A 16,124-nucleotide genomic window follows, 5' to 3' on the forward strand; every position below is an offset into this window, starting at 1 on the left:
TGCAATTATTTGTTTTCTCCAGGACGATGATGTCCAAAGTTGTTGCCACTTGTAGGCCACCCTGGTCAGCCAAATAATTTTTGTTTTATATTTTTTTTCGGGCATTTTCAGTTTAGGATTCGAAGACCTAGAGCCATGTCACACACACAAAACATATATATATATATATATATATATATATATATATATATATATATATATGAGTTTAATAAGAGTTATGTTGTAGGAAAAATGATTGTGTAATGTTATAGAGATTCGTTTTGCGTGTGTAGTTTTTTTTTTTTTTTGCTTTAAAAAGTGTGGGCCCCAAAAAATGTTGTATGTGTAGGAAACTTTCTTGTGTCATGTTAAATGATAAATGCAAATCCCTATATATATATATCACGTAATGGTACGAACATTGGCAAAAAAATTAATTTAATACTTTTTAATAAAATAATTACGCATTTATTACAATTTTAGGAATAATTACAGATCTATTGCACAATGTGACGCCCTTTTTGGGCGTCACATGTGACACCCCATTGAGTCGTCACTCATCAAGTGTTGACACGTGTCATTTTTAAAAAAATAATAATAATAATTTAATCATAAAACTTTGAAAGCCATAACTTTTGACTCGGGTATTCAAATCAGGTAATTTATTTTTTGATTCCACATAACTTTTCGAGATCTACGCAATGACATATCATTTGATATATTTTATTTCTCACAAACATAATTTAAATTTAAATCAGGTAATCCTTCTTCCTTAGAGATTTAGAATATTTATTTAACTATTTCCTTTATTAATACAGATTTTTCAAATTAATTTTTGAGTTTAAATAACAAATCAAATCTTTATTTTGTTTTACTTATTAATAATAATTTTTACTTTTAATTTAAATCACAAACCAAATTTTTTTATAATAAAAATAATTTTTTTTATTTTTTTAATTTAAATCACACATCAAATCTTGATTTATTTTTTATATTAAATCACAAACGCATAACTCAGAAGCTTCTGAGTTTAAAAATGTGACACGTGCCAATACCTGACACGTCACCAATCACGTCTAAATTGAGTTTCAATCAAGAGACAATCACGCCTAATTTAGGTAATTTTATTTTTGAAAGACATTCATAAGCCATCATTAATTTCAGACCACGAATAATAACCCAAAATCTTATAGCATTAATCATTAATTTCAAAAATAATATCATTTTTCTTTAGAGATTTAGAATATTTATTTAATTATTTTCTTTGTTTCTACAGATTTTTCAAATTAATTTTTTAGTTTAAATCACAAATCAAATCTTTATTTTATTTTCCTCATTAATAATAATTGTTATTTTTAATTTAAATCACAAACCAAATTTTTGTTATAATAAAAAAAATAAAAATTTATAAAAAAATTTAAATCACAAATCAAAATTTTATTTATTTATTTATATTAAATCACAAACCCAGAATTCAGAGGCTTCTTGGTTTAACCCTCTTCTAATATCATTCTTGCAAATTAAAATTATGTTTGTGAGAAATAAAATATATCAAATGAGATGTCATTGCGTAGATCTCGAAAAGTTATGTGGAATCAAAAAAAGAATTACCTGATTTGGATACCTGAGTCAAAAGTTATGGCTTTCAAAAATTTTATGATTATATTAATTTTTTTTTTGAAAAAAAAAAATGACACGTATCAACACCTGACTTTCCTTAGAGTGAAATGCCTAAATGGGACGTCACATGTGGGGCGTCTCTCTTTAGGGTGAAACGCCTAAATAGGGCGTCACATGTGATGCCCAAAAGGGTGTTATATTATGCAATAGATCCGTAATTATTCTTAAAATATAATAAATACATAATTATTTTATTAAAAAACATTAAATTAATTTTTCTGCCTGCGAAGGTTACATGTTTAAATAAGATCCTGTCTATGAACAAGGGGCTCGTAGTTGTACTTGTATTGAATGGTGCAACAGCTGAAGAATACGACTGCCCTACAAAAGTGCAAAAGTGATGCTTACGAATTTGAAAAACATTACGCTGAGATGCTTTTCTTGTTACGGCCTCATCAGAGAGAGAAAGCGGAGAGTGCTATGATGTTATGGATATTCTTACGTAGTTACCGTACCCATACTACGTATACATTTGGTACCAGTATTTATTAAGTACATGTAGTTATGTACACAGTACTATATTATCACTTGAGACGCAAACTAATTCATGCATACTATATTATCATTTTAAAGGATGTAAAATTGTGTTATTTTAAGAGAGAGAAAGAAATAGATAAAGGAGAAAAGAGAGTTGACAAAAAAAATAAAAGTGTGGATCCAACCTATTTGTGAGAGTGAAAGAATATAAGTTGTGTCATTTAAAAGGATAAACTATTTTCCCTGATAGATAATACTAAGTTTTGTTAATTAAGTTTTTTGATTTGTTATTAAATGAAATAAAGTGCTATTTCACTCCCTTCAAAACTTGTGCATCGTTTTAATTGTTTTTACTTAAGTTAGAATATCATGAATTTATATTATGATTTCAATATACTTTATTGTTTATGTTTTTATATTTCTATATAATATATTCTCTCATTATGGAATACTGTACATATATAAGTACTTGTGTTAGGGAATGGATCATCTTAAATCTAATTTTAACATAATTAAGAAATATGGAATATATCAATCATCCATCGATAATTTACGTGTACAATTAAAAATTAAATTAAGTTTCTTATGAATGATTGGGATCAGTGTTGTTAAAACCGGATTCAAACTGGAGTCTGATGAGAATGTCCAACAACAACTTACCACTAGGCTGAGTTTGTTTGTTGATTAATATACACCATTTAATATATATTATCATTTAATAAAATTATTTCAAAATAGCATTTAGTGGGAATCGAACCCTTGTTATGAAGATATAAATTATAGTCTTTACCACTAAAATACATTTGGTTCTTGGTAGGGGTGTCAAAACGGGTCGACACGACACGAATTCGACACGACACAAATACATCAACACTAACACGACACGAATGTTTATTCGTGTCAAAATCTTCAACACTGACACGACATGAATTTTTTGCGGGTTGACACAACACGATAGAGGTCAAAATAGTAATTGACAAAAAAAAATTTAAAAAATGGATCGATATTAAAAAAAATTAAAAAAAAATAATAAAAAATAAAAAATAAAATAATTTAAAAAAAATACGGGTCGACACGAACACGAATACATCAATACGAACACGACACGAATTTTTTACGTGTCATTTTCCCAACACGAACACGACACGAATTTTTGCGGGTCAACCCGAACACGAATTTTCGTGTCGTGTCGCGGGTCGACCCGCGTGTCAAAACCTATATTGACACCCCTAGTTCTTGGTTTACTTGCACCATTTGAAATATTTATTATATAATTGAATACAAAATATAAATTTATATATATATATTTATATTTATATATATATAGGGCTTATCATTTCTCAAACTGTCGGAAATAACTTTATCTTCAGCTATTAAATCATAACCGTACAAAGATGGATAAATGGTGATAAAGGAAGAAAGAGAAAAAGAGAATCATAATCATTCAAAGGTGAATCAATAAATATAAGGAAATAAATAATCAAAACGACGTAGTTTTGGAGTGGCCGGAGATAAACTTATCTCAAGCAGTTTGAAAAATATTTTTCCCATATATATATATATATATATATATATATATATATATATATATATATATATACGGTTCATGCGATTTAACCAGCGACCCACTAGTTGAACCAGTGACACACTGACTCAGTACCCTGACCGAGTCCATCACCGATCTGGGTTTAATAACATTGATTGAGATATTCCACATTACATCATTATGTCAAAATTAGACATGAAAGATACATTTTCATTATTTAGATTAATATCTATATGAGACAATGAGAAGGGGACTAATAAATAGACAAAATATGATGACTCTCAAAATATATTCTCATCATATTATAATTATATCTTAACAAAATTTAAAATCTCTTATATAATATCTTAAGACATTTTTCCTTATTTAATTATAATAAAAAATTATTTAATATTAAAATAAGTCATTACTTGTCTTTTTGTTTCACATCGTATTATCTCATTATATACAAGGGAATATAATTCAAAATCTCTCTATATTTTTTTCTCTTCCTCTTTTCTTACCTAAATCCATAATTTTTAATATGATATCAAATTAAAGTCATGGCAATCACCTTTGGCTTTCCGCATATTGGCTTCACTTTAGATGTTGTCCTTCCGGTTCTTTTTCAGCTTTCTTTCCATAGATTGGAAACATTTCATCTCGGTAGTGTTTGGTTTGTGAGAAATTTTTTTTTACTAGGAAATGTAATTGATAAGGAAATGGTTGGAAAGTGAGTTTGGTAGAAAAATGTAAAAAAAGTTGTTTGGTTGACCCAAATATTACCAGAGAAATTTATTTAAATATGCAAAATCTATGTTTGGGAAAAACTTTGCACCTATTTTTTCACTTCCCCAATTATCTCAAAATACCACATCTCAAGTAGTATTCTGTAACAGTGAATTTCATCTAAAAATCAATACAAAAATTATTTTCCCATCTATCCTATTTGCCTGGTATTTCTTGAAAAAACCTGAACCAAACGTGATATTTTTCAATATCTACTTACACTTTTCCATCAATCACAAAATAAACCTTCAACCAAACATTATCTCGTGTTGTTGCATAATGACTCCTTTATATCCTGCCTTGTTGTAAACTGTCTTACATGCAATCTGACCTTGTTTTTAGTCCCATGAACAGTTCACTCCGTCTCCTGCCGGCTGCCACTATATTATACTTTTAGTTTATTTTCTGTTGTTAATGTGCTTAAGGAAAAAATATTTCTAATTTTGCTGTAAAAAGAAATAATCTATCACGCTCACATAAAAGTGAATGAATTCTATTATAAATAAAAAGAGATAAAAGATTAGTGAAATTCACTCACTTTTATATGTAAGTGTGACATAAAAAAAAATTCAGCAACAAAAGTACAAATATTAAAACCTAATTGTAATAAGCTAAAATAGTTTTTAATTTAAGGAGGAGTATTCGAGTATCTAAAGGATATTTTATAATATCATATTTATATTTTATAATTATTTAAAATATTTTAAATGATCTTTAAGGATTGATTTCCATATTATTTTATATTTCATAAGTTTCCTTTAATTAAGATAAGAAATTTAGTATTAATATAAATAAAGGTTAGTCCTTATCTTTTATATCATATCATATGAATCTAGTAAGAATTTTGAGGATTCAAAGAATAACAAGGAAAAAACTCATATTAAAAACTTTAACCTTTAATATGCAGCTGTGACGACAGACAACCCAACGACTTAAAAGATTAGGAAAAAAAATATTGAAAAAAATAAAAAAAAAAGTCAGCCAAGGATAACTAAAAATTTCAATATACATCGTTAGCAAAATTAGTTTGAAAGAAAAATAATAAAATGAAAGGAAGTACTCAACATAATAACAAAAAAACAAAAAAAATTATAACTACTTTATAAGGGAGAAAGAAACTGATTGCTTTGATATTAATAGTAATTTGAATTGTTTTATCAATTTGACATTACCAATCAGGTGGTAATGTTTAAATAATATTTTTAATTTTTGAAATTCAATTAAAAATATAATTTAAGTAATTTAAAAATCTTAACGTAGGTTGTTGACTAAATCACATATATATCTAGAGGTATCAAAACGGGTTGACACGACACGAATTTGACACGACACGAATTTTTATTCGTGTCAAAATCTTCAACACTGACACGACACGAATTTTTTGCGGGTTGACATGACACGACACGAATAACATGCAAAATATGGATCAAAATGGTAATTGACAAAAAAAAAATTAAAAAGTGATTCAAAATTTTTTTTTAAAATAAAAAATAAAAAAAATAATTAAATAAAAATACGGGTCAACACGAACACGACACGAATTTTTTACGTGTCATTTTTTCTAACACGAACACAACACGAATTTTTTTACGAGTTAACCAGAACATGAATTTTCGTGTCGTGTCGCAGATCGACCCACGTGTCATAACCTATATTGACACCCCTACGTCAATGGGTTGATTGCATGTTAATGTCCAGCAAAAAGCAACTCACTTAAAAGTGGAAGGTTGTTGGATTTTTGTAATCCTATGTGGACTAGCATAGTCAAGAATTTACTAAAACTTGATAAATATCATTACCGATCTTAATTAGATGAATTATGAAAAGTGTAATAACAATGTCACTTGCACAAAACCTAAAGTCACAAGCATGAGCTGCTAAATTGATTTAAAAACTTATAGTTAACCACTTGTTGAGCTGGTAGAGGATAGTTGATTAACCATTTACCTAAAATATTTAACCAGTCTTATATGCATCACCTTGGTTGCTTTGCATAGAACTAAATCATGAAATAATGGAGGACAAGAAGTTGTGTACGGGACGAATTGCATGTTGTCGTTTCTTTTAATGGTGTTCTTATGTCAATTACAATCATCTGTCTATTCTATGCGATACCATGACTTATTAAGAGCATTTGATGGAAATTACACGTCATGGTATCAATCGGAATGATATTGGACCAATGATGATCGAGTTATAAGGATGGTATTGATTTTGGCATGACTCCTGCTCGTTCACCAATATCTAGAACTCCATATCATGAAAGCTTCGTGTCTACAGGTTATTTGTTGAGCACAAATCTATGATTATGTCCTACTATTGATGCACAATTTTCACCTTATGTTGCTGGGATGACTTTTTCTCCTACTTCATTTCCTGATATAGTTCTTCCTTGTTGATTATAGCTACACACCTTCTTGAAATCTCTATGCCTTTTGCCCTTTTAAAGCCTACCTATACATATACTCCTAAAAAAGAAGTACCATCACCAAGCATCTTGTCAATTGTCTACATCTCTTTCGTAAAAGATACATGTAAAATTAATTACTTAGGACAATTTCATCATTCTAATCCAATGGGTACTATATATGTTGGTAATTGCATATCACTCATCTTGTCTTTGTTGTTGCTTTCATCAATTTTTTTAATTGCATATCATATTATGTTAGGGATCGACACTAGCGTATAATAAAACACATCTAATTATATTTCAACATTTGTGATGAAATTGTTTTCCGTCGCCAATTATATGTATAAATCTGACGCAAAGTTTGCGACCAATTCTCCGCAGTGACAAATTCCATTGCATTTACCCGTCGCAAATATTCCTTTATTGTGACGGACTTGCGATGGAAATACGACAAACTTTGTTCACCGATTTTTAGCAACAAAGATTTGGACATATTTTCGTCGCAATTGTTTACCGATCGCAAATTCCGTCGCAAGTTGCAACAACATTTTTGCCGTCGCAAATGCCCGTCGCTATTTCAGCATTTTCTAGTAATGTGAGATGTTTTAGGCAGATAATGAGAAGACTCATGGATTCTCCCATAAGAACAAAAGTTTGCTACCAAGAGCTTGATACAAAAAGAGAAATAGATAGACCGAAATTTACTTAAGGGAAGGTAGTAAAATAAGCTTCATTAAGTGAGATATAGATTAGCGGACTAAATGTCTTAGAACGGATTGGTTTAAGAAGCTATTATCATGGTGAAGGGTTAAACCTATTTTTCTTCCTATATTCCAGACGGCCACTTTTTAGTTTTTTTCCTCTTTATCTCCTTCACTTTCTTTCTTTACTTTACTTTCCTTTTATTTCTTTTTTCCTTTCAACATTTTTCTCTTATTTATTTATTTATGTTTTTTTTCTTTATTTTACTCTTTCCCTCTATTTTATTTTTATTTTTACTTTTTAATTCTTTTTAGTCCTATTATATATCTTTATTTTTATTTTATTTTTACTTTTAATTGTTTACTACTATTTTTTTATGGATAATGTTACATATATATATATATATATTTAAAATTTATTTTATCAATCTTTTAGTATTTTTCATTGGATTCATCCACCATCGGCCCCAAGTGTTATACATATAGGGCTTGATATTGCTCATGTTGTAATAGATAAATTATCTACTACACATGCATAAAAGTAAATGAGACATATGTGGAGCCATGTGAAGAGAAGAAAAAGAAGAAAAAAATGAATCTCTCATACTTTTATATTTGCGTAAAAGATAAAATTATCTCATTAAACCTTTTTAAATTTATTGTAAGTAACAGTATTGTGAGTAAAAGTAGATGCCCTCAATGTTGTCAAAATCGAGTTTCTACGTAGAAATGAAAGGGAATGGTAGAAACATAAATTATAGAAACCACACGAAACATAAAGTTTCTACTATTTAAGGCTAAGATACAAAATCATATATATGTGTGTGTGTGTGCGCGCACGCGCATGTGCATATAAAAAAAATATTATATAAGTCACTACTCAAAATTCAATAAACAACTTCATACTAAAAGATATAAATCACATAATTATATAAGACATAAGTCCAAAAACACAAAGAGTTTAACAACTACTATAACCAAGTTCCAAAGCATCAAAAGAATAGAGTTTAACAATTCCTAAATGGAAATACATCGGCCTCCTTCAAAGTTTTTTTTCCCCAGATAGCTAGAAGAAGATAATGTGCATTTGATTTTCGAGAATAAAAATAGGATTTTTTTTTGAAAAAATAAAAATAAAATCAGATTATTGGTTAAATGTTAACCCGATTCAATTTTTGGTTTAAATAAAAATATAAAAACTTGTGTTTCTACTGTTTTATATTTTTTCCACAAAATTTTTATCAATTTTTATCGGAGAGAATTTTACTTACATTTTAACATGTATTACTTCAATAAAAATATAATTTTTTATATTTTTACATTAATTTTTGACAATAATAAATGCACTGACTACCAGAAGAAGAAGGTAAAAAGATGCGCTGACAGAATATAAATATAATTTGAGTAAAAAAAGAATATCTCTATCAATTCATAATCTTTTCTGTAGCATAATAGACATACTGAATAAAAGTTATACTTTAATGTATCTGACGTATAATAGACGCATATGGCGGAGCATCTTGTCAATTGTCATGTTAATGTTTGGTGCTATAAATATCTGTTAGTGCAATTTTTTTAATATACTCCAGCAGTATAGTATTATTTGGTAGTCCTTTACTAAAAAAAGAATTTTTTTATTTATTTATATCCCTTTCTTTTTTTTTAAATCCCCTCCAAATCCTTTATTTTTACTATTTTTGGAAAAGGTGCATGAGCACCGGGCCCATATAATAAACGAGCTCCTGTTAGTGACATGGAACATATTGTCGATACTGCCGCAGTCCACATCAAGATGCATCTTGTTTTTATAGTCCACAACTTGCAAGAGAGGTAGTATTAATTAGACTCCCCAACTCGAACACTATCTAAATAATTCTATTACATTTATATTTCATTTTTAATTTATGCAAAATCACATCAAAACTGTTTCACACAAATCCAAATACAATCCAATATATGGAGTAACATCATTTTAATTTGTTATAAGTTGTTCTATCAAACATACATTTTTTACACCTATTTTCAATTTCAAAAACTCACATTATTAGAAATAAAGATTGCTATATCATTATATTGAACAAGATACAAGCTTTTATTTTACCTTCTTTTATTCAACAAACCTATTTACATATCCATAAGGTCATTTCCATCTACAACGAAGGCTATTACAACAGATAAGAAGCGAACTACCCAAAGGTGAGGTCTGGTCTGTCTTATTCAGCAGTACCTGTTCAAGTTATGGAACTCTACGATTTCAACGCACATAGCATTACCAAGCTCTTCCGTATATCTTGATCAGATACAACCACTTGATTCCTACTTTCTTCCAACTAAATCAGTTTAACATTCATTGCCTTTTGACATCAAACTCTTCCGTCTTTGCAAATCTTCCACGTATTCTTGGTTGACTGTCAGCAAGAGCCTTCCTGCAAGCATACTGAAACAATATCTTCAAAATCAGATCATAGGCTGAAAATAAAATCAGTGAAACTATGCAGCATTAAAATAATTAAGTTTGATGCATATTTAAAAACAAAAACAAAAAAAGAGAGGCAAAACCCGGGTACATAAGGCTCCTCTATTTACAAGAATAGGGATGAGGGTACCCTTGTATTTTTACAAAGAAGCCAGACTGAGAACCCGCGACCTTCCGGTTATAAGGAATGCCCTCAAGGAGAGCACTTTCAATACGACAAGGGTCCTGACCCTTGGGTACAATGGGAGATTTTACACTATGTACTTGTAAAGCACTAAAGTTGTTTTTTTTTTCTCTCTTCAGAAAAATATCAAGCTGATGTGGCGCACTCTCATTGGTTCATTGTACTTAGGAACGGAAGCACTAAAATTTTTTTTGCCCTCGAGGGCTAATGACAAGTTCAAAAGTTGAAGTACTGATTGTTTATAAAAGACACTACACTATTCATCCATGAAATATATCAAACTTAAATTTCTGATTTTGTTATATTCTCTACTAGTATACAAGGACAGCAAAACAACAATTACCTTGATTTTCCTCCCAAAATTTCTCTTTGTCTTCTTATTCCTATATCTTGAGAGCTTTTCTCGACGTTCCTCGCTAGTGCAGTTGCTGAGAAGAGAATTCCTCTCAAGGGGAGATTGGCCAACATTCATGTTACCACTACCAAGAGTCTGTCAGAAAAATACTGTCAATCATTCATCCCATCAAGTGGAAATGGCAGAAAACTACAGAGTTCTCAATCCATATAGAAAAGACTGCCAAATTTATTAGTTATAAGTTAGCAATCAGATTAAGGTCATGCCAACATTCCTTTTTGGTCATACTGCTTAAGTCATGTGTTAACAGAAGATTAATTGATACACATGAAAATTTCCTTCTTGATTGGGTCCTTGCAAGTTATAAAAAGCACACAGAAAATTTGAATCAGTTAATTTTGACCTTTATATCTCCTTCGCTAAATGCTCTCCGCATGCCATTAACTGCATTGAAATCTATTCCAGGGAAATCAAGGAAAGCAGGTTTCATTGCAGCTCCATACATCCAGTCCATTGAACTCAAACTTCCAGAACTGACACTCTTCGGTAGCGGCACATCAGCAAGTGGTTTGTTTTCTTGAACTAAAATTTCATCTATGTTCAGAGTAGGAATCTTGATTTCCAGAATATCAGAGAGTGGTGACTCTAACGCTACCTTTTCTAAGAGATCCTTTTTGCACTCATAGAATACATCACTCAGAAGCTGTTCATTTTGAAGTACATCAATATCTGAGGATTTTAGACCCTGTGAGGATACGTCTTCCCCACAAGATATCATTGACATGGCTGCTTGCATGGGATCGAGATCCACTGATGGTTCTTGAATGATAGGTTCAGGTGCTTTGAACAAATCTCCCTCTACTAACAAATCAAATTCTGACATTGCAGAAGATTGAACAAGGTCAATCTGCATTGAAGACAGAGGAAAAAAGTAATTAGCAAAGATAAAATAATACAATGGAAAACTAGAACATAATCAGTAATATAGAACACATCAGATGTTGAATAACTAAGGGAAAAAGAAGTATCATTTTGAATGACACAAGCTTGTGTCATTTCAGGTGTTTTACACAAAGTAAGACCGGTCGTACTTTGTGTAAAACTGAAAAGTTGCTTTTTTTTTTCTCTTTTCTCAGTCACATCGCTGACGTGTAAAGTGAAAAAAAGTAACTTTTCAGAACTACACAGAGTACGACCGGTCGTACTCTGTGTAAATCACTAAAATGACACAACTTGTGTCCTTTTAAATAACACACACTAAACCCAATAACTAATCATCAATAGACACTTATCATAACATCAGTAAACATTTTATCTGATGTTAAATATTAGTATTGTATATATAACGACAGTAGTAATAACCACTAAAGGAATGGCAAATTCCAGATGCAGCGTGGGTTACCATGATTTACTACTCCCCCTGTCCCCCCTCCCAAAAAAAAAAAAAAAAGAGAGCAAATAATTGGTGTTTAATTACATAAAAAACCTCCAGCCTCCAGTGCCTTTAAAGTTTAGTAATATATTGCCCAATAACCAAATATTTTGGTAATTTGTTTACTTACTAATGATAAGAAGTTTCCCTAGCATGTGATACCTGAGACCAATGATGCCAAAAGATTTCATGATAAAATTTGCTTGATTCCATCAAGTAAAGTGGTTCTCAAAGACACTGTCCAAATTAAGAATTTCTTAGAATGGGTCAGTGGATATTTAAGTCATCACCATCCGATCAAAACATGGTTTATAGAAAAGATTTAGAACAATAGAGGTTGTTCCTCAACGTTTTAGAAAGTGAGAAAACTAGAAACAAAACGCAAGAAAGAGAGAGAGAGATTTTATCTGAGGTGACAGAAAAGCTACTTGTCAGAAAAAGACTTAAGCAAGGGCCTCAGAGTTTCAAGTACAAAGTAAGAATTATGTAACATTCTCTGGTTTGGTAAATGGACTAGAGTGTTATTATCAGGTATCATATTATACAGTAGGTTTAATGATAAAAGCTAAAAAAGACAAGGATTTTCTAGATTTCTATTTCACGTCAAAGTGAATACCATATACAATAGCAAAACACCACATTCATAGAACATAGCAGAAGCCTTGCGTAAATGAAAGGTGCCAATACATATTCAGCTGAACCTTCACATTGAAAGGAAGAGCTGGGTAGAGTCATGTTATTTGAATTGGTATTAGGTACATGATTGCAAATTCAAAGCCCATGCTTCACCCGAAAAGCTGACTTTGAAAGAGTCCAGGTGCTGATTGCTGAAACATTGATACTGGCATCACACAGTCAGTCTAGAATGAACTTCACTATAACTCAGCTGGAGAATATGGATCAAAATCTTCTTTTTTATGAATAGCCAAAATATTGGAATTTTTGTACAACATAATGGAACTGTTTAAGGAAATCCTTGAAGGAAAAAGTGAAGAACATCAACATCAACATCAAAAATACCTTTATCCCAAACTAGTTGGAATCAGTGTAGATGAACTCAAAAGAAAAGTACGAAAAGATAATAGTTTCAAAATATCTTAAGCTCATGCCTCATAATAGTTTCAAATTTCAATGACCGAAAGACCAAGCCGCCCCATTTGGAAACAACCCACTTTTATGGTTTATTGTTGGAGAACAAAAATAGAAGCAAAATAGCATGATTACCTCTCTCCAACTATGTATTTATTGATAGACAAAACCAAGAAGAAATTATTAAGTTGAGCATTAACTAGTCCCTTTCTTCTAACCTTTTCCTTACTACAAAGAAAAGGAGAATAAAATGACTTTTTCCTCTTCAATCAACCTCCCTCAGTGCGGCTCAAAAGACAAACCCCACTAAGAGTTCACACCAGAAATTAATAAAGAAATGAAAGAAAGATTACAGAACACGGAAGTATCACAGGAAAACACTTCCCATCTATACTACTTTTCTTTCCTTTTGTAACACTTTTCCAGATCCAGCACTTAGAGCCAACTCTAGCTGTTTCCACTTATGCTATGAGTATGATTATGATTTATGAGAAAACATTCTGAATGGAAGGCGGAATAAACCAAATGAATAAAATATATATAAAAAATAAAAATAAAATCGTCTGGTCATTAATTTTCCTTCTCAGGCTTGATATTATCAATCAAGTAACTCTATATATATGTGTTCATTAAAAAAGACACTTTCCAAATTTGGAAAGTAATAAATGAAAAATTAAATGCAAATTTAACATAATTCTAAGGGTAAGAGGAAAAAATTTCCATTTTATTTTGCCAATTTGCTTAGGGAGCATTCATAATACAGATGAAAGAGCAGAACACATAAAAGAAAAGAAAAATTTGAAATTTATTCCACATGAGGAAAAACCCATCAAGCAAATGCAGATCAACCAAGCACGGATAGAGGAAGAAGCTGAGCAAAAAAAAAAGGGGGGGGGGGGGGGGGGGGGGGGTAACAAAAGAGAGAGGAAAGAGTAACAGAGAAATATAGAGGGTACCATTGAAGCATTGGACTTTTGGATCATGCAGTACTCATCAAGTTGTTGAATCTCCTGAGAGAAATTCTGCAAATATGGGAAGAAAAGACCAGTCTCTGCAAACATTTTTCCAGCACAGAAACACCCTCTTGAAAAATCAAAACTTCAATGACATACATAAAACACTTCACCCAAGGAAACAGAGTAAAAAACAGAACAAGACAAAGCACACTTGCACTGGAACAAACAGAAGCAAAACAAAAAGAGAGAGAATTGTTGGGAAGGGGTTCGAGTTATGGGCTTTGATGATTCTAAGACCATCAAGAAAGAAGAATTTATATAAATTTGAGGAAAAGTGATAAAAGAAAATACTTAATAAAGACAAAAGTAGGAAAAGGACACCATCATTTTTATAATGCAGTGACCCCATGTCTCTTGTCATACTCAATAAAGAAAAAGAAAAGTTTATTTTAATAAAAGATAAATTTTTCAAGAGTATTATATTTGCAAATTGTAGCACAGAATAGAGATGAATTGCACCGAGCCAATGAGTATGGACCGTGGACAAGTTGGTGGGGTTGTGGCTTGGATGTGAACAGTGATCATCACCTTTCAGTCAACAGTCATCACTGGCCAATGAGTGCAGACATTGGACCACTATAGCCCTAGATTCATTTCTGTCCATCCCCACGCGCTGAGAATGAGATGATGATGATGCTTTTTCAAATAAACCCATCATCAATTTTTGTTTATATTAGTTTTCTCAAGGCATTATTTTTTATTTTTTTTAATATACTTATCCTAATTGTTATTTTTAGGCTAGCCGAGTCGGTGGTCACTAAATATCTTTACAAGTTTTAATTCTCTTGAGCTATTTATGAGAGGGAAAAATAAATCTTATGCTATAGAAAAATGTTAAACTCATATTATAGATATATCAAGTGTGGAATTCACTTATTTAAAAAATAAAAAATTAAGTAGCACAACTTTTTATGATGTGTGTAGAAATGATTTGTTTTCTCGTGCAACATGAGAAAAACAAACCCTTTATGAAATTAATTTTGAATCGTGACTTATATCAGTTATAAATTTTCGTCCCATCATAAAAATATATGAGTTCAGTTTTTCTGCCACAACGACCAGAAAGGAAACATTTGTTGCAGAAATAAAAAAACTAATCGAATCCGACATTATATCCTGATAAATATATGTCTATGACAGATCAATTATTTCTGGCAGAAATAATTTTGTCAAAATATATCTAGTACCATTTATATAGGTTGTTAGGGTGTTCACATAGGACTTTCAGAAATGGAGGATTTTTTTACCATATTAGAATGGTACATATTTATTTATTTATTTTAAAAAAAATTCTCATGAGAAAATAAGTTGTAAATGTGAAAAACAATTCATTTAAGGTACTTTTAGAAGATGAATTCAATTTCTACTTATAAGTCAGATATGTTATGTAAGACTAACTACATTAAAGATAATTTTAAATATTGTTTTTATAAATAAGTCATAATCAAATAAAATTTCAATAATCACATTTCTAATGTATCACTGCTATTTTTTTTTAAAAGTCATATTTTTAAAATACCACTTACTTTTTTTTTAAAAAAAGTACAAAATAGTATTACCAAGAAAAAAAAAATACAACATAGTAAGTAGTATTTCCTATGTACAACTTACTACTTTTTTATTTTATAAAAAAATACAACATCAACATCTTGTCCTTGAATCACTATGCATAAATCGTATGATGACCGAAACTCAGGAATTTAATATATCAGGTTTTAATTATCATTATTTAAATCACAAGCATGCAATCCTGTTTGTTGCTAAGTACCAGAATCGCCTGTATATTCTATAGGAACACGACCATTCGAATTATTTATGGGAGTTACTCGCAAGTTTGATGCAAGCACTTCTGGAGTTTTGGGTAAATATCATTTACTGAAGCACCTATATATATTAAAATTTTTAAAAGTAAGTCGTATTTGAGAAATGATTTATTGTTAAAAAATATAATAGAAAATAGTAAGTTGTATTCTTATATACGACATATTATTTTTATTTTGTTTAAAAAATA

At 30.3% G+C, this 16,124-nt stretch overlaps 1 protein-coding gene across 1 annotated transcript; it reads right to left on the bottom strand.

The window, feature by feature from the left end:
- Positions 1-9,655: 9,655 nt before the first annotated feature.
- LOC133300607 (putative zinc finger protein CONSTANS-LIKE 11) lies at positions 9,656-14,324 on the bottom strand. Its single transcript, XM_061500186.1, has 4 exons — positions 14,054-14,324; positions 10,980-11,483; positions 10,565-10,711; positions 9,656-9,998 (listed from the first exon to the last, which is right to left on the bottom strand). Exons 1-4 carry the CDS (start codon positions 14,156-14,158, stop codon positions 9,909-9,911), a joined length of 846 nt encoding a protein of 281 aa, XP_061356170.1. The 5' UTR covers positions 14,159-14,324; the 3' UTR covers positions 9,656-9,908.
- Between the last annotated feature and the right edge of the window lie 1,800 nt (positions 14,325-16,124).

The sequence above is a fragment of the Gastrolobium bilobum genome, unplaced genomic scaffold (genome assembly GCF_033153095.1).
Source record: "Gastrolobium bilobum isolate Gb01-03AN ecotype WA unplaced genomic scaffold, APGP_CSIRO_Gbil_v1 utg4315, whole genome shotgun sequence".
Taxonomy (NCBI): Eukaryota; Viridiplantae; Streptophyta; class Magnoliopsida; order Fabales; family Fabaceae; genus Gastrolobium; species Gastrolobium bilobum.